The sequence below is a fragment of the Cyrtonyx montezumae genome, unplaced genomic scaffold (assembly GCF_038088225.1).
Source record: "Cyrtonyx montezumae isolate F1298 unplaced genomic scaffold, pur_monq_1.0 scaffold_24, whole genome shotgun sequence".
Lineage (NCBI taxonomy): Eukaryota > Metazoa > Chordata > Aves > Galliformes > Odontophoridae > Cyrtonyx > Cyrtonyx montezumae.
In genome coordinates this window covers 2,125,313-2,148,045 of record NW_027071981.1, presented here as the reverse complement: position 1 = coordinate 2,148,045, position 22,733 = coordinate 2,125,313, and the positions used below count along the sequence as shown (strand labels likewise).

General features: G+C 37.0%; 1 protein-coding gene across 5 annotated transcripts in view; it reads right to left on the bottom strand.

Moving 5' to 3' along the window:
* CCDC88A (coiled-coil domain containing 88A) overlaps positions 1-22,733 on the bottom strand; it is a 271,485-nt gene that overhangs the window by 234,042 nt on the left and 14,710 nt on the right. For all 5 annotated transcript variants that reach the window (XR_010622399.1, XR_010622400.1, XR_010622401.1 and 2 more), the window contains exons 3-11: positions 20,408-20,516; positions 14,418-14,487; positions 9,804-9,862; positions 8,720-8,803; positions 8,018-8,158; positions 7,441-7,610; positions 4,072-4,153; positions 2,287-2,445; positions 493-639 (exon numbers count right to left, since the gene is read on the bottom strand). Coding sequence is in view for 2 of the 5 variants with exons in the window: in XM_065739443.1 (XP_065595515.1) it covers positions 493-639; positions 2,287-2,445; positions 4,072-4,153; positions 7,441-7,610; positions 8,018-8,158; positions 8,720-8,803; positions 9,804-9,862; positions 14,418-14,487; positions 20,408-20,516 (1,021 nt within the window). In the remaining 3 variants the exon portion in view is untranslated. The remainder of the gene's footprint in view (positions 1-492; positions 640-2,286; positions 2,446-4,071; positions 4,154-7,440; positions 7,611-8,017; positions 8,159-8,719; positions 8,804-9,803; positions 9,863-14,417; positions 14,488-20,407; positions 20,517-22,733) is intronic.

The window sequence follows — 22,733 nt, the reverse complement described above, 5'->3', positions numbered from 1 at the left end:
TAGAAGGTCAACTCCTGCTCCTTAATTAAAACTGAAAACAAAAACTTGTAAAACAGACAAATTATGATGTTATATTTTACAGTATTTACTTTTGAGAGAAGAAATGGTTAAAAACAAATTATTTTGAGAAAAACCTTCTGGAAAATATATCACTTTGTTAGAAGAATTGGAAACATGAACCATAAACTGATCTAAGTATTTAAGTGACAAAAAAAATTCTTAACATCCAAAAAAGTTTGATCCCATCCCTCTTCCTAATGAGTCCCATCAGCATATTTTAAGCTGACTAAACATTTAGGCAGAGTATCATCCTCTGCAATTTTTATTTCCCTAATCAGAACCAAGACTACTATAGCAAAACCCTGCCAGAAAAACATTAGCAAATCAAGACACACTTGTCCCATGCCATTCTGACAGGAACACCTTTTATTAAAAATACAAATAAAACTCTAAGATTGTTAGTAGGCTTTACCATCCTCTGCTTACACATACCATCTCCATATCGTGTAATTTAGCTTTTAATTGTAGATTCTCTTTTTCTATCTCATGTAATTTATCAGAACGGCATCGCATCCCCTTTAATTGATTTTCCAACACTGTCTTTGTTTCTAGAATCACTTGATTGTCTTCTGTTAACTCCTACAAGCAAAAGAACAAACACCAAATAGGTTAAAACTATTAACCCAACTTTGACACTCTTCACATCCAGTTTTAGAAGTGTTTTAAAGTTGAACATTCATTTGAAAGCTGTCACAGAACCTTTAAAAACAGATTTACAGCAACTTCATGCAACTGTGAATGACAATAATTTTAGAACTTAAACGTGCTACTAAACGTCACCTACTAAATCTGAAAAAGAGATTACCTAATAAAACAAATACTTACCCTTCCAACTGCTATGCACAGAAATATTAACATATTATGGAGCAAACCAAACTGATTAACAAATGTCTCTATTCAAGTATGCCTGAAAATAATCAGATAAACTACAAGCTATAAAACATGTAAGCATTTTTTTTATTAGCTTAAATCGTATGAGAAAGTGGAATTCCTACTTTTCCTATTGTGCAGAACCCGATTCAGTTTTAGGAATATGATTTTAAGAAAGATATGAATGAGAACAGAACCCTGGGAATAGAAAAAATTACCTTATAAGGCAGAATGCTGTCAGGCTGTAGACTGCAATGAACTATGACAGAATGTGTGATATGTCACAGACTTCAAAGAAAAAATGTCTGCTACGAAAGGCTATAAACACTACCAATCAGGTCTTAAAGTATGGATGAACACCAAACCTTTATTTGTAGTGGTATGGAAATGTAAGAAATACCCAGCACGTGTAAAGTGAGGCTGAATGAGATCAGATTCCCATCCAGTTCTGTGATTTAAGAGTCTACATTAAATGAAGACAATGTGGAATTAAACTATGCAAGTGTGTAGTCCAGCTTAGTATCTTCTTGTCTTTTTCATCATTTTTACCCTGAAGAGAGGTTTCAAACTAGTATCCTAATATTACTTTTTCCAAATAAACAAACCTTCACTTCCACTTGAGTTCCTTCTGCTTTCCAAAGAGTCACATTTTCTAATGTCCACCCTGAAATCTTCTTAAAAATTTAATTAGTTTTGACTCCCACAAGCAACTGTTTCATTCAAAAATTTTGCCTCCTTTGTATCTGCCCAAGAAACGTGCTACAATAATTTGATTTCCAAACTAATTCTTGCTAGAAAAGTAAGTGCCTCCTGCCTGGTGTAAGTGAATCTTTTTCAGTGTATTTTATCCATGGAATCTTGAAATTGTGTACTCATTTAGCATTTGCTGTGCCACCAGTATTCACCAGTATATCAACTTAGCTTAGAAAAGTGCCTTCTCTTTGGAGACTCACAAAGGGGAAATAAATTACATTTTTAATACACTGTTAATCAGCTCCTCATCTGGGTTTCTCAACAGCTAATACATATACCCAAAATAGACTCTCCTATTAGTTTTGAGAGCTTAGAGCTATGGTGAATACTGGTGATTTCAAATCACAGAATCAACCAAGATCGGAAAAGACCTCCAAACTGTATCTCCCCTGCCACAACCTAAAGCCAAAATGAAGATGTGTGGGATTAAATACAGAGATTCTCATACAAAATCTGTAATTTACCATGAGACTGACTACTATGTATATCCCAGAGATACAACACTGCTTCCATATCTCCATGTTTAAGTCATCAAAAGAACTTTCAAAGAGTCTTAGCAAACAAAAAATGATGGTTAGTCAGTATTTTCTCTACTTAACACACCTCCACTCTAGCTTTGTAGAATTCAATATCACGCAGCTTCTCCTTGTACCGGCTGACTTCACTTTCAAGCTTGTCAACTCGAATTGCCTTCTCACGAAGAACATCTAATTCATCCCTGTAAACTCTGGCAGAACGGGCATCTGACAGTAAACTCATATTCTAGAAAATGCAAAAATTACATACATTATTAAAGAACATGAACGTTTTTTCCCTACACATTGATTCAAGGTTAAATCTTCTACCTCATCCACAATGTTTAAAAAAATCCTTAAAACAGCACTGATACATCTGAAGAAACATGCAAGTATACAGATAAGAAAATCCTTTAAAGATTGCAATAAATACTATGCAGACTCATGTGCTATTATTTTCTAATTAGCAATCCGTATGCGTGTTACAACCATATAATGATAGAGCATATTCTAATTTAAGCACATTACATTAAGAACTAATATTCTTAAAGTATGTCACAGGAAAAAAGATTTCCACCATAGCAATGAACTCTTACTATAGCAAATTATTGATACAAAAGTCACGTGAATAACCATGCTACTAAAACAAAGCAAGATAACCTTTAAAAAAAAAGTTATTATTTTTATTAATTATTATTATATTATATTTATATTATATAATTATATTGTTATAATTATTATAAAATTATTATTAAAAAGTTCACTTTCAGGAAACATTGATATAGCATTATCTGCATTTAGTCAAGATGTCATGTCAGCAAAAAAATATTTGAACTCATTTTTTTCTGTAACATTGTCCATACACATGAACAATAAGATATGGTACTAAGCTGATGTTCACTGGTATCCCAGTGAAGCCATTTGTTATTTAAAATTTGTACACAACTTAGGAATTCAGTCACAGAATGCTTTTACAAACGCTCTTATCTTCGAAAGGAAGATGACCACTTCTGAATGTGTTCAAATCTCACATTCCTAGATGGAGAAATTTCAACCTCCAGTTGTGAACAACTAATGTCTAGCACTGAACAAGTGACCTGAATCATTATTTGCCAAAATAAAGAAGAGCAGACTGTTTATAAAATTTGTTGAAGAAATTATAGCTAGTATTTAATACAGGCAATTCACAATGGAGACAGTAATGAAAACAGATGTCAAATGTTCACTTTTTACATAAACTCTCTCCAAAGCTTGTCTGTTTCAGAATATGTACCACAAAAGGAGAAATAAGCTTTGTTAATTCAGACATTTATCACAGCTACATGAGCAGCTAAGATAATGGATTTCCAAGAAAACTGTGATGACCTTTTTCAAGCTTTTCTGAGTTTTTCTAAGTTTCAGAACATTTCTTTGACCATTAATATCATCAAATGGTCCTCAATCATTACATAAACTCATCTTTTAAGAACAAATGAATTATGCGCTTGCCTTCGCTATCAACATAGGTTCAAGGTACCAAAAATAAATAAATAAATAAAACCAGCCAAAATTTGAATATACTGATTTTGAGGTAAAAAAAAAAATCAGAAATTCAGCAAGGTATTCTTACAGGACACATTACTTGCAAATACCTTGAACACTGAAGTGAAAAAACATCAGAGAAGAAACAGTAACCTAACACAGAAACTTTTCCAAGCATACTGGACCCAACAAAGAAGCAAACTGTTCATGCTCAGAGTTAACAGAGTATTCCTTCTCCCCCTCAACATTAGGAAGAAAGCCACCACCTTTCTACTGGTGGTTTGATTTTTTTTTGTTTTATTTATGAGGCACAAGACAAAAAACCAAGACAACAGACTGACAAACCCCATACCTCTTGCTGAAGCCTCTTTAGTTCAGTTTCCATCTGTTCAAGTTCTTGTTTACAGTCAAGGAACTGCTCAGTCTTCTCCTCACTTCAAAGAGAAAATACAAAACACAGCTAAAGATGACTGCCGAACTTCATTACTATCACTTTGTCTGAGAACAAGATATTAAAGATCTACTGATATTTTCATTATTTAATGCAATACCTCATGAAAGCAGAAGAGTGTCTAACTTAGGTATGCCATTACGCTTCTGGCATCCCCCAGCTCTTAGTGCATATTTCATCTTTTTAATTTGGACAGATTTTTAGGAGTTGTGTTGTTAAAAACCTTGTTCACTGAGATTTCTTGAACAGGGCAGAAAAATTAGGGGATAAAGAAGTTTCTTAGTAAGCATTTTTGTTAAAAAAGGAGAAAAGATAGTACACATTTTCATACAAATAAGAATTGAAGTTCTCATATGCCTTTACTCACTAGAAAAGTTACTACTTAATTATCTGCTATTATGAAAAGCAGCCTCCCGCGTAATGACTTTAAGCTCCATGGAGACAATGCAGTACTTGCTTTAGTCTATTCAGAAGCTCATAATAAAAACAATTTGATTTAGAACACTCCTTTTCTTATAAGGACTCGTGTACTCAACTTCCAGCTAACAATCCGCAACGCTCAGAAAATGAGTTCTTTAAGCAACTGAAAGAGAAATCTCATTCTCTCAGAGACAAAGAATACAATAATGGTCAAAATTCATTTCTGTCTCAAGACAGTGTTCACTACTGAAAAAAATAATTAAAGAAGTGCTATTTCCAAAAGTACCTACAGTTAAAGGCATATTGCATATTCAAATGTGTTGCTATATCACTGAATATTTTGGAATTCAAATATTTCCTCTTCTATACCTCTGTTTCATAAGAGAATTTAACAGACTGAAAAATAAAATAACATCTTAAAATAACACAATAACAGAAGTGAGGATTTTTCCCAGACAAAACTCTAATGCTTCCTTATAAAAATGTGGAAATCTCACAGTGAATGACCTTTTTGCAACTGCACACTTTCAAAAAGATCTTTGACAGCCTAGAGGTAGGCAGGGGTTCATCTTTATATAGCTCACTGCAACATCAGATATCTAAGTTTTCCCTCTACTTAAGTGTTCAGAAACCACGTGGAAGTATAAACGTATTCCATGTTATGTTATTGTAACTTTACTATCAACATTCATATTCCTGGTATTACTGTTCCACATTGAAATCCACATATGGAAATATGGAAAATAAGTTTTCAATTCTGGAGATTCTAGATCACAAGCCTCAAATCACTCTTTGGTTTCAGATGTTGGTATATGGCAGTGCAGAGAAAAATAAGATTAACAGATCTCTTGCATGAAATTCTACTAGCTACAGTGTACATTAAAACAGGTTCACTGCCAAAAACAGGTTATAAATGAATTCAAAGCTGACTATTTTCAACTCTGGAATGAATCTAGTTTGAAGTTTATCAGCAGCATTTAGTAACAAATGCTATAGATAGAAGTCAATTTATCTAAGTCTAGTCCTTTAAATGTCCTGCTACTTGTAAAGGAAATTTACTGAGGAAGTGAATTGGAGTGCAAAACGTGAAATATTCTGAGCCATCGCTGTTGTCCTAATTGCATGCTTCAGCTACAGACTAGAGAGGATTGTACTAAATTACACAGAACATAACAGCGTTCACTGTTTAGGCTATCTATTAACTGTCAATCAAACTAATAACAGCAATTTTTTCACTAATTTTCTTGGTGCAGCTGTTTATAGAATATCCTGGGCGGGCTCATTTCACTAGACACATAATAATACAGGCATCAGAAGGAAAAAAAAGAGGGAGAGACACATCTTTTTGTCCTCTGTTTTTCATGAGAGGTAGGATGTGGTGGGGGAAGGAGATTCCCTGAGTAAATCAACTAGATACTTAAACCAGCCAGCTAGAGCTGGAGATAATCTGATCAACAAACTCTGATAAAAGCAGACCAGTGAGCTGTAATTTTGACTTATGTTACTTTCAACTCAATTCAATTTTACCTGTCTTCTCTCTCCACTCAATGTGGAAGATCAAAAAATCTCTAATTATGCTGTTTCTGTTAGATGCAAATTACTTGCTGGACATATTAAATCTCTACAAATTTAACATCTGTAATTTTAAGTTCAAACTGCACATATTTCATTCTACTAAAATACACTGCTATACAGAACAACGTTCTCCCCATGGCCTATCATTTTCCTCTTTAGGTAACTTCACTACTACTCAGATTTGTTCCGGGACAGTAAGGACAGTAAGTACATCTTGCTAAGGACGGCTGTCTTTCATGAAAAAGAAGAAAACAGATCTTTGCTACAGTTGGACTGATTTTTTTTATTATTTTTATTTTTTACAGTACTTGGACTAGGTGAAGGGGAGGAACATACCCCCTCAGCTCTAGGATCACCACTAGGGGGAGAAGGCAGCATTCCCTAACAAGATGAAGGTAATAACTTGAAAACCCAGAATCTTTGTTGACCCTATCTATAACATTTACTCACATTACAAATTACATCTTCCACAGCCATAAAATAAGCCAATGAACTGCCCCCATGTTTCCAGCAGGTCAAGAGACTTACTGGAACATGGTTTGCTTTATTTCCTCTACAGACTGGCATAACAGACAAAAATGAGTTATAAACAACAGTTCTGAGAGGCATGAGCAAACAACTGTTGTGCAGGCAAACAGACAAAGAAATTCTAATGAATGATTTCTTCCCATCTCCAACAAATTAAATGTTTCATAAACCAAGAACAAATCAGACAACCATTTCTTACTGTATTTCTACAAACAGAGAGTTAGTCATGCTACAGGGAGTCACTGTAGTGTTGTCCCCTTTTAAACATGATGTTTTGCCACTAATCCTCCAGTAATCAAGGACACAGCTCTTAATTCCAGATCCTAAATGCCTTCCCCATACAACTGCAGCTGAGACAATGTTAAGCATGTCACACGACTCCCTCAAAAACATGCACAAACACAGGCACACTCAGGCACAGATCATTGCTGAAGAACAGCAGAAGCACAAAGAACTTCCCTCAGAAACTATACTACGGACACAATAGGTAGAAGAAAAAGGCAATGCAGCATTAGATAAGCTGTGCAATATTAAGACACACAGCTGAAAAGCTGTCCTGGTTGTGCACAAATATGTTTGCACACTAGAAATATTCTTCCTGGGGTGCAGCAGCTCAAAAATGCATTTTAATCTGTATTCTAACACTTGAAAAAAAGAATTTGCATGGAGAGTACAACTGGTGCGTGCATCATAAACATTTAAAAATACACAACTTTCAACACATGACCACAGCCTACAGGTACTCACATCTCTTGCCTAAGCCTTCTTATCTTTGCTTTGGCATCTGCTAGCTCTACTGACAGGTGCTGCTTGCTTTCAGTGCGTTTCATGCCAGGAGATCCACAAGGTGATTGTGCTGCTGATGCCTGAGGTAGTGAACGGAGAGAGTCCCGTTCTTCTGAGAGTTCTACGATAGTCTAAGAAAATAAAATGTAGAAGAAAAGTTAGAAGCCCTTCACACACCTCTACACCTAAAACAAGTTATGGGTAGTCACACCTATTTCACATTATTGCTTGGCTATTCAAAAACTAATCAAAATTTGGACAATTTGCAACGTTATCATATTCCCATGCAAATCTGATACCCTTAAGACAATTCATAGCTTGCATTGTTGTTTTTTTAATACGTTTCTGTTTCTTGCTTTAACACTGTGCAATGAGTATGCCTCATAACCACTTGAAGAAACATTTTGGCAGTGAAGAGTCCTTGCTTTTGTACACTAATGGAACATATATTAAAGTTTATACATATATAAAAACAGTAACCTTTTTCCATTTTCAAAAATGATTTATGTTTCTCTTAAGCAATAAAGCATATCTGTACCTCTAAGTGCTCATCTCTTTCATCTATAAGTCTTTTCAAATGTAAGGTCATATTTTTCAAGAGAGGTTCAATGCAGTCTTGTGTCAATACAACAACATCCATCCACTGCAGATCAAACACATTTTCCTGATTATGAGTTACCTACAAAGAATTAAACAGAAGAGGAAAAAAAAGGCATGCCCTTCAAGTTATATGAGTGAAAAAAGAAGCATAAATAAAACAAAGTTGAAACTACATGAGCTAAATTCCCACACAAGACAAAACAAAAAAAAAGGTTTCAAGTATATTAAGTTGTAAGCAATGGAATAGCTTCTTATCTACCTGAAAGTAGTAACTTGCACTTCTGGCAAAATAAAAAGCAAAAAGTGTCCATGACATACTGCCACACATGAGATTTGATTTAGTTTTTATTTATTAATTTGCATCTGACATTCTCATTAAGCTCAGTTTGCTATAGGTTTGAGAATTTCTTGGAGCTACACACCTGCTCCTTGGTACTGTTTTAACAACGTAACCCAAAGGAATTTGATCACAAAAAAAAAATTCTGAATCAAGCTATAAAAATGAAGGCATTTTTTGCTCACTAAAAACAGTAGGTAGAGAAATCATTTTTTGATTTTCCTGTTTCTGAACAAACATAATAAACACTCCTGCAAAATATTACACCTCTAAAAAATGAAAAGCATAAAAATAACAATATACCTCTTGAATATGGGCTGCAACAGCTGCTCTTGTGTCAAAATCCAGATATTGGATTCTTTCAATGAATTCTTCCTTTTTCTGACACTAAAAAATATATATGTTATATATAATATAGCACATATAAAAAATTGTAAGTAATTTCATTCTTCCTTTTTATTTCTAAGAACGAAGAGTAATGAAGCTGAAATTTCAGTAATCGCATCCCTGAATTATTATCCAATAATTTCCTTAATCATTAAGTACTGGGTTTATGCTATACTGTAACGATTACAATAGCTTCCTTCCAACATTAATAAAATGATGAAGAAAAAAAACAGCTACTGCAATGGAGGCAAGGGAGAAGCTTCTTAAAATAGCTATTTGTTCAAAGCTCCATGAGCACTTTTTCAGTGTCCTCTTTTTAATACTCACTTCAGTTACCTAAGGTGCTAAAAATACATGATTAATCTATTTTTTCAGTTTAATTAGCTGAATGGTACAAGCCATCTTAGTAAGAACTGCAGTCTGTTAGAAGAGTCTATTATAGAAGAGTCTATATGATCACAGAAGCAGGGTATCTTAGAAATACTTCCACCTTGTCATCTGTCTTGAACTGCTCTTACTCGTACTTATTCCCCCGTGTTTAAAACCAGTACAAAGCAACAGTTACCCCACCACAATATTCTAGATCTATTCCTCAAGTGTTTCTAAATACAAAGCCGTTCCCTCAATCATTTAATCCTGCTTGGATTACAAATTAATGAAAATTAAACAGAGTAGGCAGACTGAATGCAAATCATTTCAGCAAGATATTAACTGTAAGGCAACTCTTCATTACTTTATCATTTTCTTCCTTTCTTTACAGTACCTAAGATGAGTTAACTATTACAGTTAAACCTTGATAAATCTTACTAAGTTTACAATAAGACGTAAGAGGTGTAGAGTTGTAGCCACTTTAACCAGAGTCAGAACATTCAGGTTTTCAAGGAGTGTAATACCATCATTAGAGAAATGAAGGCAAGTTACCTACAAACTCAGGTATTAAAGTAATAGGGTAAGAAAATGTTAGCACAAACTATTCCATACAAACATTATTTAACCTTACCTGAACCGCACAACCAAGTAGAAGCAGGAGTATTTTCTTTATTTCCTTAGTGCCTGGCTCTAAATAGAAAGTAAAAACAAAGAAATGGTAAACTGTACCTCAGAAAACATTGGCTTTTCTCACTATTTTCTTAAAATCTGCATTACCCCAACTTAGAAAACAAAACCAAAGAAAAACCCGTCTTTCCAACTTTCAACTCAGACCATTTTGCCATTGAACTGCCAATTTAATGCTTACAAATAGCTTAACATGCATGATAGAAAAAGCAACATTTCAGCCCTTCACACAGCAAAACTTAAGTGATGTTTTCAGGTGTTTTGGACATGACCAAGCTTCCAGGTGTAATCTCAGATCTCTCAACATACTTCCAGAAGTGCTGAAATTGTTCATCACCCTTAGGCTATCAACAGTTAAGAGACAAATTATTACACAAAGCTTTATTAGGTATTATATTAAATATTCGTCTCCATGTCTAAAAATCAAACTGTATTTTCCAAATCTGTCCTTAAGCACCTCAATTGCTTTAAAAAAATGCTTAAGATCTACTTATAGTTCAGTGAAGATACATCTTCCTTCTTACACTCAGAATTCCCTGCTCCTGCTACTAAATACACCATCACACCACAAAATGAACACTTCAGGAGGGCAAAAGTTTACACTAGCTGGATTAAACTCTGCATGGTCTCTGCATGCTTTACTGAAAAAGCACTTCCCATTCCATTCCCTGTTTTGGGAACAAAATCTCAATAGCACCCTTTCTAGAATATACTCAGGATTTCAGCCATTAGCTTATGTTATTAGCTAACTAGACAAAAGCTATGCTGTCAAACATAATGCTGGGTCAGGCTAGAAATCTAAACTTTTATTCCTCAAAACTAAGTTCTGCAACACCTCTGGCATAACTGTACTACCACCAGCAGCATATTCACCCTTAGGCCAAATAACAAACACTACAGGCAATGTGCAGGTCATCACATGATACGCATAACCATTCTTTAACCTGACTTAAGTTACCAGAATTTCATTTTTAATGGATTCAGTTAGTAATCACAGAAGACCTCTGATGGTCTTGAGATGACAATAAGCATCTAAAAGAAAACTAAAATGTTCTTCACAGTGCAGTGATGGAGCACTGGCACAGGCTGCACACAGAGGTGGTGGAGTCTCCTTCTCTGGAGATGTTCAAGACCCACCTGGACACCTACCTGTGCAACCTGGCCTAGGGAGCTGCTTTGGCAAGGGGTTGGACTCAATGATCTCTGGAGGTCCCTTCCAGCCCCTACAATTCTGTGATTCTTTCTGAAATAGCACAGACTGCAAACTTCCTTTACACTGGACAACTAGATCTACTTTGGACAAACTCACATGAAAGATGCAATCGTTCGATTGTAAGTGCTTGAAAAATCGTCCTCTGATTTTATCCATCAGAGTGTTTTGGTAAGTGAATCAAATTTAAAGTCCTTCTTAAAAAAGAGTAAGTTAGGTAATCTTCATCAAAAAGAAGACATTAAAGAGAAATTAGAAAAAAATAAAAAGGATGGAAAACTTAAAGTACTGGAAGTGCCATCTCTTCCGTGCATTGCAATATTAGGTAGAGTGCCTTTTTCAACACTGATTCAACCTGCTTCTCTTAGAGGGAGATAAGCACAATCCCACTAACAGGAAAGAATTAAATATTTCAAAACACAAACGCAAGTGGGAGATCTTCAAGCATTATATAGATTTCTTGCATCCCAAAAACTTGAGCTGTCAAGTCTTTTATACAGTAACAAAAACATTAATGAGTATGTTTCATGAGAAGAATGTCACCCCAACTACCGAAGCTACTCCACCTGGCTGCTTATTTTAATAAACTCAAGTTATACAGAATATTGTAAAAGAATGAATCCACTCCACTGTTTCCTTCATTTAGTCTAATAAACTCATCACGCTTCTCTAAAAACAATCCCTGAAATCCTCTGGGGCACTCATTTGCACACTGGTTCAACATTTGACTGATGCTCTTAAAAGTTTACCTGGATATTGTTTTCATGCCTTTTCCCAACATTCCCTGATGGAACATGGCAAAATACTGAACAACCTCAGCTTCTCACTACTATCAACTGTCCTGTCTTTTTTCTTTCCTTTCCCTCTGTCACAGATACAGAAGTGGATCACTGAAGCCTCTGTACTAAGCACTCCAACTTGCTTCTTAAACTTGGTCCCTTATCCCATTCACTGATCTTCCCTGAACTCCCTCTTATCCCTGAATTATCACATTTTCCGTAGCTTTCCATCATCCCCAGGCTTGCTACCCCTGAAATATTAAGTGGTTTTAATTTTTCCCCATATTTAAGGAATGTTAACCTCTTCATCATCTCCTTTTATCCTTTTCCTCTTACCATTTACAACCACAGCCTGCAGCTCTTCCCATCCAGTTTGTTCCTCAAACTGTCTTTCTGCGCCAGTTAGCACAACCAAAATGTTTCTCAACAAAGTCTCTGATGATCTCTTTTAAACCAAAGCTCAAATCCAGAATTCTAACTGCATTTTCCTTGATTAACCAACTGCTTCTGCTACAGACAAACACATTTTTCTTCCAGAAATCTCCTCTCAAATTCTTCAAATTTTCATATTCAGGAATTTCTCTACTCATCAATCACTTCTGATGTGCAAAGTATTGCAAGTGGGAAAAACTAGGATACAATCCAAAGAGAAACCAAAGCTGCAGCCTAAGCTGTAGTGGGTGAAATCCTACTTGCTATCAGAGAATCTCCTTTTGCTGTGCAAGCTTGTCTTGATGCAATCAAATTTATAAAGCAAGTCTCTAACGGTCACTGAGGTTTGGTTTTGCTACTTTGCCCTTCCCCACCACCCTCCAAATAAAAAAAATAAATAAAATAAAATAAACAATAAAATAAATAAATAAATAAATAATGTGGAGGGAGAGAGGGGAGAGTAAAGTAAAATAAAATGGCTTTAAAATCCCTACAGGGGATGAGGTCCTCAAAGTCAACCACAAGAGTGGTACTTAAAAGGGCATCAAAAGGAGAAACATTTTGGAGGAAACCAATTTCAGACAAAACCCTGTAACAAACTCCAGCAGGAATCTGAAACATCTTCAAGAATCTTGTCTGTATACCAGAATTTATTTTAACATGTGAGCTAAGCTTCAGGAAAGCCTGTAGCTTCTCAGATACAACAGCTTCTCCAAAGGAGAGCAATACATGCACCACCAGAGTTTCCCGATGCCAAACCACAAAAGCTTAGGTCCTAAAATAGGAAGAAGCTTTCTTATTAAGCACAAAAACATAGGCTTCTGTGTATATACCTGAACACTAAATTTTCTCTGTGGCTTTTCATAGTGCATTTTCCTCAGAATTTCCTACTAAGGTATATAACACCCTTAAGATGTACTTTGTCTCACTATCTTAAAGAGAATAAAGAAACATCACCACAAAAGTAACACTATGACCTGTTTGATTTTTCTAATCTGCTTTTCCGCTAAATCTGATTTTTAGGCAAATCCATAGACTCTTTTACAAACCTTAGGAATGTCTGGAATCAAAGCATAAAAACACAATGTTGGAACGAAAGAGACCACAATCACACTTAATAGTGCATGTGACAGATTACAGAACCTACACATATAAAAACTTAAAACGCCATGACCTCAGAAGCAACAGCAGCAATAATCGAGAGCCAAAAGTAAAAGTCAAGAAAATTAAATCAAGATATCTACATAAATGGCATATACGCAGATGGGATATGGGAAGTATCAGCGTTATGAACCCTGGAATTGAAATGTGAGCTAATACAGATGGTTCTTCTTGCTAATGAGAAAAATCTTGTCTCACATACACTGATGCATGGCATGTAAGACAAAAATAAAGGAAAAAAGCCAGGGGAAGCTACAAAGCCTGTTAGAGTAGTTCCTAACCTCTCTGCTGAGGTGCTAGAACATCAGAAGTAGAACACCTGGGACGCATTAGACCCAAGTAAATTAATTCTGCCCAATCCATAGTGGCTCCATGCAGGCCAGGTGTATCTGCTCCGTGCTTCTGGAATTGAGAGCATGGTGCAGAGATTTCCAAGTAGCTGTGGATAGTCAGCTGGGTCCATACAGGCTAATTTTCTCGGTCTGAAAATTTCAATTCTCAGAGCTGGAAGCAAAGAAGGTGGGAGCATGGAGAAGACAGTGTCAGTTCAGGGGAGAAAGTAAAAAGGTAACTGCAACAATTTTTTAGGCAACGATGCAAGAGAGTTTGGGGAAAGGAAAAAACAAGGATCAGGCTTTGGATTAAGTGAGATGCAACAAACCACCAATTTTCTCAAAGGTGGCTTAGGTAAAGGCAGCTGAACACATACATTTCGTGTAATCCCTGCTAGTATGTTTTATCATTATCAGTTGCTCACTGGTTTCTGGAAAATGCACTTCATTTCAGTGTGAATCCTAACGACAGCCAGTGTTGAGGTTTGGAACGAATGTGTTTTTGTCAAGTATGGACCCTTTGGTGTGAACAAACAAAGCATTACTCATTAATATAGTTGCTAACAGCATTCTGCATGAAATATATTTCCAGTGAAATAAATTATACTGATATCAATTTTCATCTTTGTAAAAAATAAACTTACCAGAAAAAGGATTTCTGCCGATTATTAATACATTTGGCAAAGCCATCATGATCAGCTGCTGCAAAGACTCCTACAAAAGTTAAAAATATTTTCAAAGTTGTACGTATTGAACAAAAACATAAAATACCAACCAGCGCTAAGATGAAATTCATATTATACAAGTCGTTCTAAATTATTTGTATCTTAATATGTACATACTCAATGCTTACTTATTTGTACTCTAAATAGAAAATTAACAACTGTGAACTTCTCCTACACAAGCCTTGTTTTGTTGGTTTGCAAGATCACATCAACAGTGAAATCTCCGTGTGGTAAGGAGGTGGTTTATGGGTTTTGTGTCTTAGAACACAGCAAAATTCCTTGTAATTATTAGTGTTTATCCTTCTCTGACCAGCTCAGTGATGTTCAGCTGCTCTAAGTTTCAATTAAACAATGAAAGGTGAACTTACCTGAATCCATAATCATAGTGTTAAATCCTAAATACAAAAGTTACAGCTTTTTTGATGCATTTATGCTGTGACAATCCCTGAATACTAAGACAGAAAATCCTATTTGTCTGATCAAGCAGAGTTTCAGTTGGTAAGTCCCACAGTCACATAGCAGCTTTGCTTATCTATTCCACAGATTGTTCAATGGATAGTTACTGTCAACCAGTAATGGCTGTAATCAGGTCAAATCCCCAGTCTAGACAGAGCCTAATTCTTCCCAAGCAGAATAGTCTTCCTCCTATTCCCAGATGTTTATTCACAGATGCAACGTAGCAGCAGCCCTGGAATCAGGCTTTTTTGTTTGTTTGTTTGTTTTCCACAGTAAAACAAATGAGAAATTTGTTTTCCACAGAAAAATTAACGAGACAGACTCATTAATATCTAAAATGCTCTTTCCAAAAAAGATGCATATTATGGAACCATCATTATTTTATATTTAAAAAGTGCATATTATGTATTCTATAGCAAATCATAAAAGTAACAACCAGTGTTAAAAAAAAGACAATTTATGGCAAATCTGAACGACAATATGTCTTGAAAACACTTGTGGAAATATTAGCTACAGTTGTAACTGAAAGTTTTGACCTGTTAAGATAGGACGTAAAAAATTTAAGCAAATTGGTTAACACTAGACTGAAAATGTGTATTCCCATTGCATGTGCCTAGAACAACTTATAAGGAGGTAGATAATAGCTTTAAGTTCGAGATGTCGATAAAGACCATTTTCAAGCAATAAGAGAAGCGTGCCATGGGAAATGTTGTATTTTATGTGTATTTTATAGACATAAGTATTTATGGCTACTGCAAAAGAAAGTTGCATGAAGTGTGCTATTTAGATTTTGGGCTTTTTTTTCCCCCTAAGAGCTCAAATGATGTTATTAGAAAGCTTTTATTATTGAGAAGCAGAGTACAAGGAAGGGCTAATTACTAAGTGTCCTCTGCACTAATGAGATTATCACCTCTTTTCTCACTCCCTAACTTGCTTCAGAGATGTCTCTCAACCTATTTTGTCACACAGCATTAATTCCATTAGTAAACTCAAAAATAAAACCAAAAACAACTGCTCTCAATTTGAGTTTACTTTTGAAATTATGCTTTTACTAAAAATCTGAAGAAAACCCAACAAAACTTGGAGCCTGTGTCTGTCAAAATTCACTTTTTTTTTTTTTAAACTGCTGGCTGACCTGCAAAAATAAACAGCCTACGTACAAACTCTGCTTACAGAAACTCTGAGAACTCATTAAAATTTATTTCATAAAGATTGGCATGTCATCTGTCAAAGAAGGCTTCTAGAGAGCCCATGGGACTCAAGGGAGCACATGGTATGAAACGTGCCAGCCCCACCAAAACTTAGGGAGTATTTGGTTCTCTCTCACAGCCTTATGCTGCCAATGAACAGGGAGGCTCCAAACCCTGGCTTGGGTCATAAAATCAAGCGTTTGGTGATGCTTTAAAAAGCAGAGTAGCTTCACTGGAAAGAGAAGATGCAGTTGTAATTACAGAGCAGAAGGAAATGATACAGGAACTAGAAGTCTTTATAATCTAATATAAAATAAAACATTCAAAATGCAACTGTTACCAGGGCTGGTTTTTGGATAAGCACATTAACAACACCTCAATGCAATTATTGAGATTGCAATTACATTGAGAGAATGTTTCTCACAGTTTATTGCACGTGGCTTTTATAAAATCTAACAATTTCAGAACAAAAAGTTCTTAAGTTACAATAACCTAAGGCTCAAAATTAAAAATGCTTATCCATATCTTATTCCCATGTAATATACCACATTATTGTATGCCAATACAGTGATTATTTCCCACTACTCCCAAATCTGAGGTATTCCATTCAGAACACACACCAAAGATGATGCCTGTTCAGAACCACTCAGATGAGAAGCCCCCAAGGCTCAATACCAAGGCATTCATTAAGCACCTGCTTCTCTGCTTTGGGTGATTTCCCAGGTGACAGGAACTAAAGTGCCCCCTTCTTGAAGCTCAGTTTGCTACCCTGCCTTGCTAACCCACACACAAGGCCACAGAAAAACACCAGCTGCTAGGCTGCACTAGGTTTGAGAGGGAACAAAACCAACAGCCTTCAAATCCCAAACAAATCCTGGCATTAAACAACCCTCTTTCTGAAATTACCCCCATGACCTCGGACACAGGAAGCTTCACAAATGATCTATGTGGATATATGCAGATGGAGTTTGAGATATTGTGATTCCTGCTGCAGCCCACAGCAATGCCTACTGACACCCCAGTGGACACCTGGGCAGACAGTCTGGAAAGCTGTAACCTAGATATTTTAATGGACCACATTATAATTTAATCTTTGTTGCAGTTTCATATAAATCAAGTAATGTGCTCACATTCAATCTACACAAACATAAAAGAAATTGTTTGTTTTTTGAGCAATAACAGAAGATGAGACTAACAAAGAAAGGGGGATAATTTGAAAGGTCCTCCTGGCCATCACTGCCCCTATTTGGTGCCCAGGTTTCACTGTTAATTAAAAGCACTAGTAGCCTAGGTCCAAATGCTAGCTACAATGAGCAGAAACTTCAAGCAATTAGCTAAACACAGTTATCTTCAGAAATAAACTGGAAAAGAAAAAGGGATATATAAGGGATATATATCCTTCCCCACTGTCAGACAGCTATTAAATGAGGTCTAAGAGGGGTGGAGCCAGGCTGCACCCCTTCTGGTCACACAGGTGACTTGTCTTTGGCTGTGCTCCCAGGGCTGACCGGGTCTTTCCTTCAGGTGCTCAACATGAGGTTCAGGCTGTGACCTAACAGTCCCCATACATGTTGGGAGTATAAGTGATATCAAACTGGCTGTCAAAATAAAACAAAATAAAAGGCTAAAAAAACATAAGCACATATATAACAGTAAGAGTCTTTGTTTTTGCTTTTGTGAGGCAAATTGTTTGATTTGTTCTGAATTTTTTAAAGCAAATACATACGTTTGTGATATACACCTGCACTTTATTATTCTGTTTTAATTTATGTAAAAATCAATTTCAACTGATTGCTAACAATGTGGCAGTCCACAGGTAAAATAATATAATAATATAATAATATCAGTTAACAAGAACCAAAGGCCTAATCCTACAGCTGCAATGACAACATCCTATATTGCAAACAGAAGAAGCTCAACTGCTTATCTCACTGTCCTGCATAAGTTTGGTAGAGCCACACAGTCACATTCCCACTACTCTGACATCCCACATCTGAGGACTGCTGCAACACTCCTACTGCACAGGATAATCCTGTGCTTGACAACGCTCAGCAGTTCATTTAGATCATCTTCCTTTCTGCACTTTCCCTGACATCTGTACCATGCGTACTGCACAAATGCCTGCTACCCTTATACTTGGACACCCTGCACAAGTGTGGCCTACACTGAGGTCACAGGGCTAACAAACTTGTACAACTTCTGGGAAGGTGATGAACATGGGCATATTTTTAGTCCTTAAGGGGCAAGGGAAGCAGCATTTATCCATGAGCTTAACATTTAAGCCATTGCCTGGGACATGACACACATCCACTCCACATGCCACATCCACCGTTACAGACTTCTCTTTAGGAATGAAATCCTGAGCAGGGTACTCAGAGCTGGAACAGACAGGAAGGAAATCTGTTGGTATGCAGCAGAGTGCCACACTTCTCACTGTTTTTCTTATTGCACCACCTCGCCAAATTGCCCTTTCTTTTAGAAATTCACAAACAAGCACCACACTGTGTTTCTGAGAAGCCTGCCCTACATTAAGTGGAAAGGACCTGGAAGGTCGGTCTTTCCAAGGAACAGGCCTGCAGAGACTGGGAAATAGGAAAGCCAGGCTTCCATCAAAGCCAGAAAAGCTGGCAAATCAGAGAATGACCACAAAGGAGGCATCTAGGGCTGACAGACTGCTGGAAGCAGCCACACTGCTGAGCACAGCATTCAGCTGAAGATCAGTCTGATGAGTGCCCTGGGATCCTGCAAGGCAAACTGGATATGGGGTGTCCGCAGAGTTTTCATGCTGCAGCATCAAACAGGGAAATAGATGAATAGAAATGATCAATGGCTGCATAACTAAAACTTATCTTTTAACACTTCCCTTCAAACCAACCTGCCATGAGTAAAGCAAATGTAAATTTGAACAAACGTTCCAATGTAGCTACTAAATAACTTTACCCCCTAACTAAAATGGCAGACCTTGGATGTTTGCAGTTCCTTTATTTGTACTGTATGGAGGGGCTAGCATCACTCAAGTCTAGAAACATGAAAGGCTGTGGAGCAAAAGGGAAAAAAAAAAGGCACACGGTTCTATTTAGCTTGCACTTATACAGGAGGAGTCGAACCATTAAAGGCACGATGACTGAATCAAACATTTACTGCATAATTTAAGAATGTAAAACAAAAACCAACAAAACAAAAAAAAGCTATTGTAAATTATTTCTAAGACAAAGGCTTGAATCAACATTCAAAATCCTGAATCATGCCAAGACAGATTAGAGAAATGGAAGCAGTTTGGCCTTATGCTTCTGGTGGAAGAGTACCACGCAGAAGAAGTACAAAGAATGCTTTGTTTTCAGATAAAGATCACTTCTGCCACAGGTATGTCTTCTGTTGCACCTGTTACCTGAAGCACTAATACTTGTTTGCAAACAACTACCATCAGGAGATTGAAATGTCTCTGAGTATAAGCCAGCAGCACTTACACCCACACGTAGTAGCTGCCGTGTATTGCTGCAGTAAGCATCAGCTGGGATTTTGGAGTGCTGTACTTCAGAGTTTTTAAGAACAAAGTGTGTGTGCATACACATGAGAAAAAGCTTACAACAGTACAGGTACTGTGATGATCAAGTTAGAGGCAGATCAACGGAGATTTCCTTCCACATTCGGGCTTTCCTGCTTGTCAAGATGTTCCAAGGAAGTGGGAGAAGACACTAAAATACACACTATAAAGTATGCTGTTGGTATCTCAGTGTCCTATTGTGAGTCTGTCCATGTGCCACCAACTCAAATTAGAAAGCACAGTAGTAACTCTTACCTTCTGCACAAGATGAACACACAAAAATTCAGTAACTATTCTACAGCTCATCACAATGTTTACTGCTCATTGCTATTTAGTTTTTCTTATTTTTCCTAATAAGAACCAGTGAATTCTAATCAAACATGCACATTGTTGTTACAAAATATTTAGTCAACAAAATACACACAGCAGTTTTTCCTCAGGCACAAAACTTGTCTCAGTCCAGAAAATATCAACAGACACGATTAAGGCACTATATGAGCAAAGATGCAGAATATTTACTATATAAAACAGATCATATTTCACATATGAGTGCTTTAGACTCTTCCTTCAGCTGTGAAACAGGTGATCAACAACTCTGACCAGAATTATAAACATACAATTACAGTGTTTTGTCAAAATATTACTCTTATTAAAGGTAATGAAAAAGAATGCACAGAAAGAACTATAGGTAAAAGGTATTCTAAAAGACAATTACTGACCTGATAGTAATTTTTTATTTGCTTCACCAAAATAGACAAATTCTGAATCCTTAATGACGCATCATTGTTGACTCTTCTGATTATATTCAGGTTAGTAGAATCTGGATTACTGCAAGAAATAAAAAATAAAAAACACAATGAAAAGTAAATCTTTAAACACAGCTAATAATGTAGAACGTAATTGGGAGCACCCATCGCAGTCGCAAGACAACGAATATAAGAAGTTACTCCAATAGACAAGACACAGATTTGCACTTCTCTGTAAGCAGCCCCATTCCTATGGAATACAGAAAGCAGAACACAGCTATAATGTAAACATTCCACCACGCACTGCAGACATACTAATTATTCTTAATTGTCTACACGATCAAGAATAACAGAACTCAGACTAGCTGCAGTAACGAATGCTTATACACTGAAAAACTGTGTGATGCTATTTTACTACCACGAGGCACAGAATCAGAGTGAAGTTTTTGACTTTTTAGAACAATACGGAATATGGAATACATCATACTAACACACTAAATTACTTTAAATTTATTTACAGATAACTGGAATCTTGTCAACAAAGGGATATTAATGTGAGTTTCTGTCACGTGCTCTCGCACGCTACTGGATTTTTCTCTGGTTTATCTCTGTGTTTCAGAGAGGAAATCAATCCTTTTTTCCTTCCAAAAAGTTTTAAGGGTCTGAGGAAATGCAGATGAGTCATCTTCTTTCAATCCTTCATAACGTACCATGTTATTAACCACATCCAAGAGAGTGTAACCAACAGACACTGCCATTTTTCCAAGGAAAACAATGCAGATTTAGTGCAACAAGCCCACAGCATCCTGCAAGTGGCTTAGAGAATTGCTCAGAGATGGCCAACCTGAAGTGTAACTGTTTACGTACTTGATGTAGCTACACAATGAAACTTCTGTTATTTAATGATATTATTACACTGTTTGATACTATTGCTGTAGGATGAGCATTCAGAATACTGCACTCAACCAAACTACCAACTTCTCACTGGAGGCTCCTGCAGGGGCATGTGTCTGCTGGGTCTGCTTTTATTCAAAACAGTCATTAATGATTTAGACAATGGAATACCAGTTCTGCCATCAGCAAAAATCGGGAGGAACAAAAAAAACTTCCAAGAACACTATGACAATTGAGCATGATCCTGACAAAGTGTAAAAGAGATCAGACAGCACTAAAACAACAATCTATAACATGCACAGGCAAAGAGTTATATTCTGGTATCAAATGCAGAATGAAGAAGCAGAAATCAGCTGAATACTGTAGGAAATGCAACCAAATACTAGCAAAAGAAAAATAAACTCTTCTTTAAAGACATGTGCTGACTAGAAGAGAGGAAGTTACTCTACATAGAGCACAGCTTATTCTGCAGTCACTATGGTCATACCTCAGGGCAGCTCTGCACGTGTATTTTTTCACAAGGTGATCACAGAATCGTAAGATCATTAAGGTTGCAAAAGACCTCCAAGATCATCCAGTCCAACCACCAACTCAGCCCCATTAACCACTCAGTGCTACATCTCCCAGTTTCTCAAACACCTCTAGGGATGGTGAGCCCCAAACCCCCCGGGCAGCTTGTCTCATCACCTCACCACTCTTTCCAATGGGCAGTTTTTCCTGGTATCCAAACTGAACCTCCCCTGGCACTACCTTAAGGCCATCACCTCTCATCTGATCTCTAGTTACCTAGGAGCTGAGGCAGACTTTCACCTCTACAAGCTCCTTTCGGGACATGACAGAGAGCAATAAGGTCTTCCCAGAGATTCCTCCGGACTGAACAATCCGTACACAATCACTGGGTTCTGAGCAGCACTAGAGAAGTACCACCAAATGAGCGAGGTCCCTCTGTACCTGGCAAGGGGGAGCTGCCTCCAGACAAGCACATCCTTCGCAGAGAGCAATCCTGCAGAGTTCCTGAGGAGCCTGAGTGCAGCAGGTAAGCACTCCATATCAAGCATCCTGCAGGAACTGAGGACCTGAGCCTGAAAGCCAGGTGCTACTGCTGATAACTGAATGCCGTGCAGAGAACACCAGGAAAAGAACACATATCACAGGTCAGGTCCTGCATTTTGGTCACAAAAACAACCCCAGGCAACCCTACAGGCTTGGGGAGGAGTGGCTTGAAAGCTGTCTGGTGGAAAGGGACCATGGTGTGCTGACGGACAGCCTGCTGAATATGAGCCAGCAGTGTGCCCAGGTGGCCAAGAAGGCCAATGGCATCTTGGCTTGTATCAGGAATGGTGTGGTGAGCAGCACTAGGGAAGTCATTGTCTCCCTGTACTCAGCACTGGTGAGGCCTCACCTC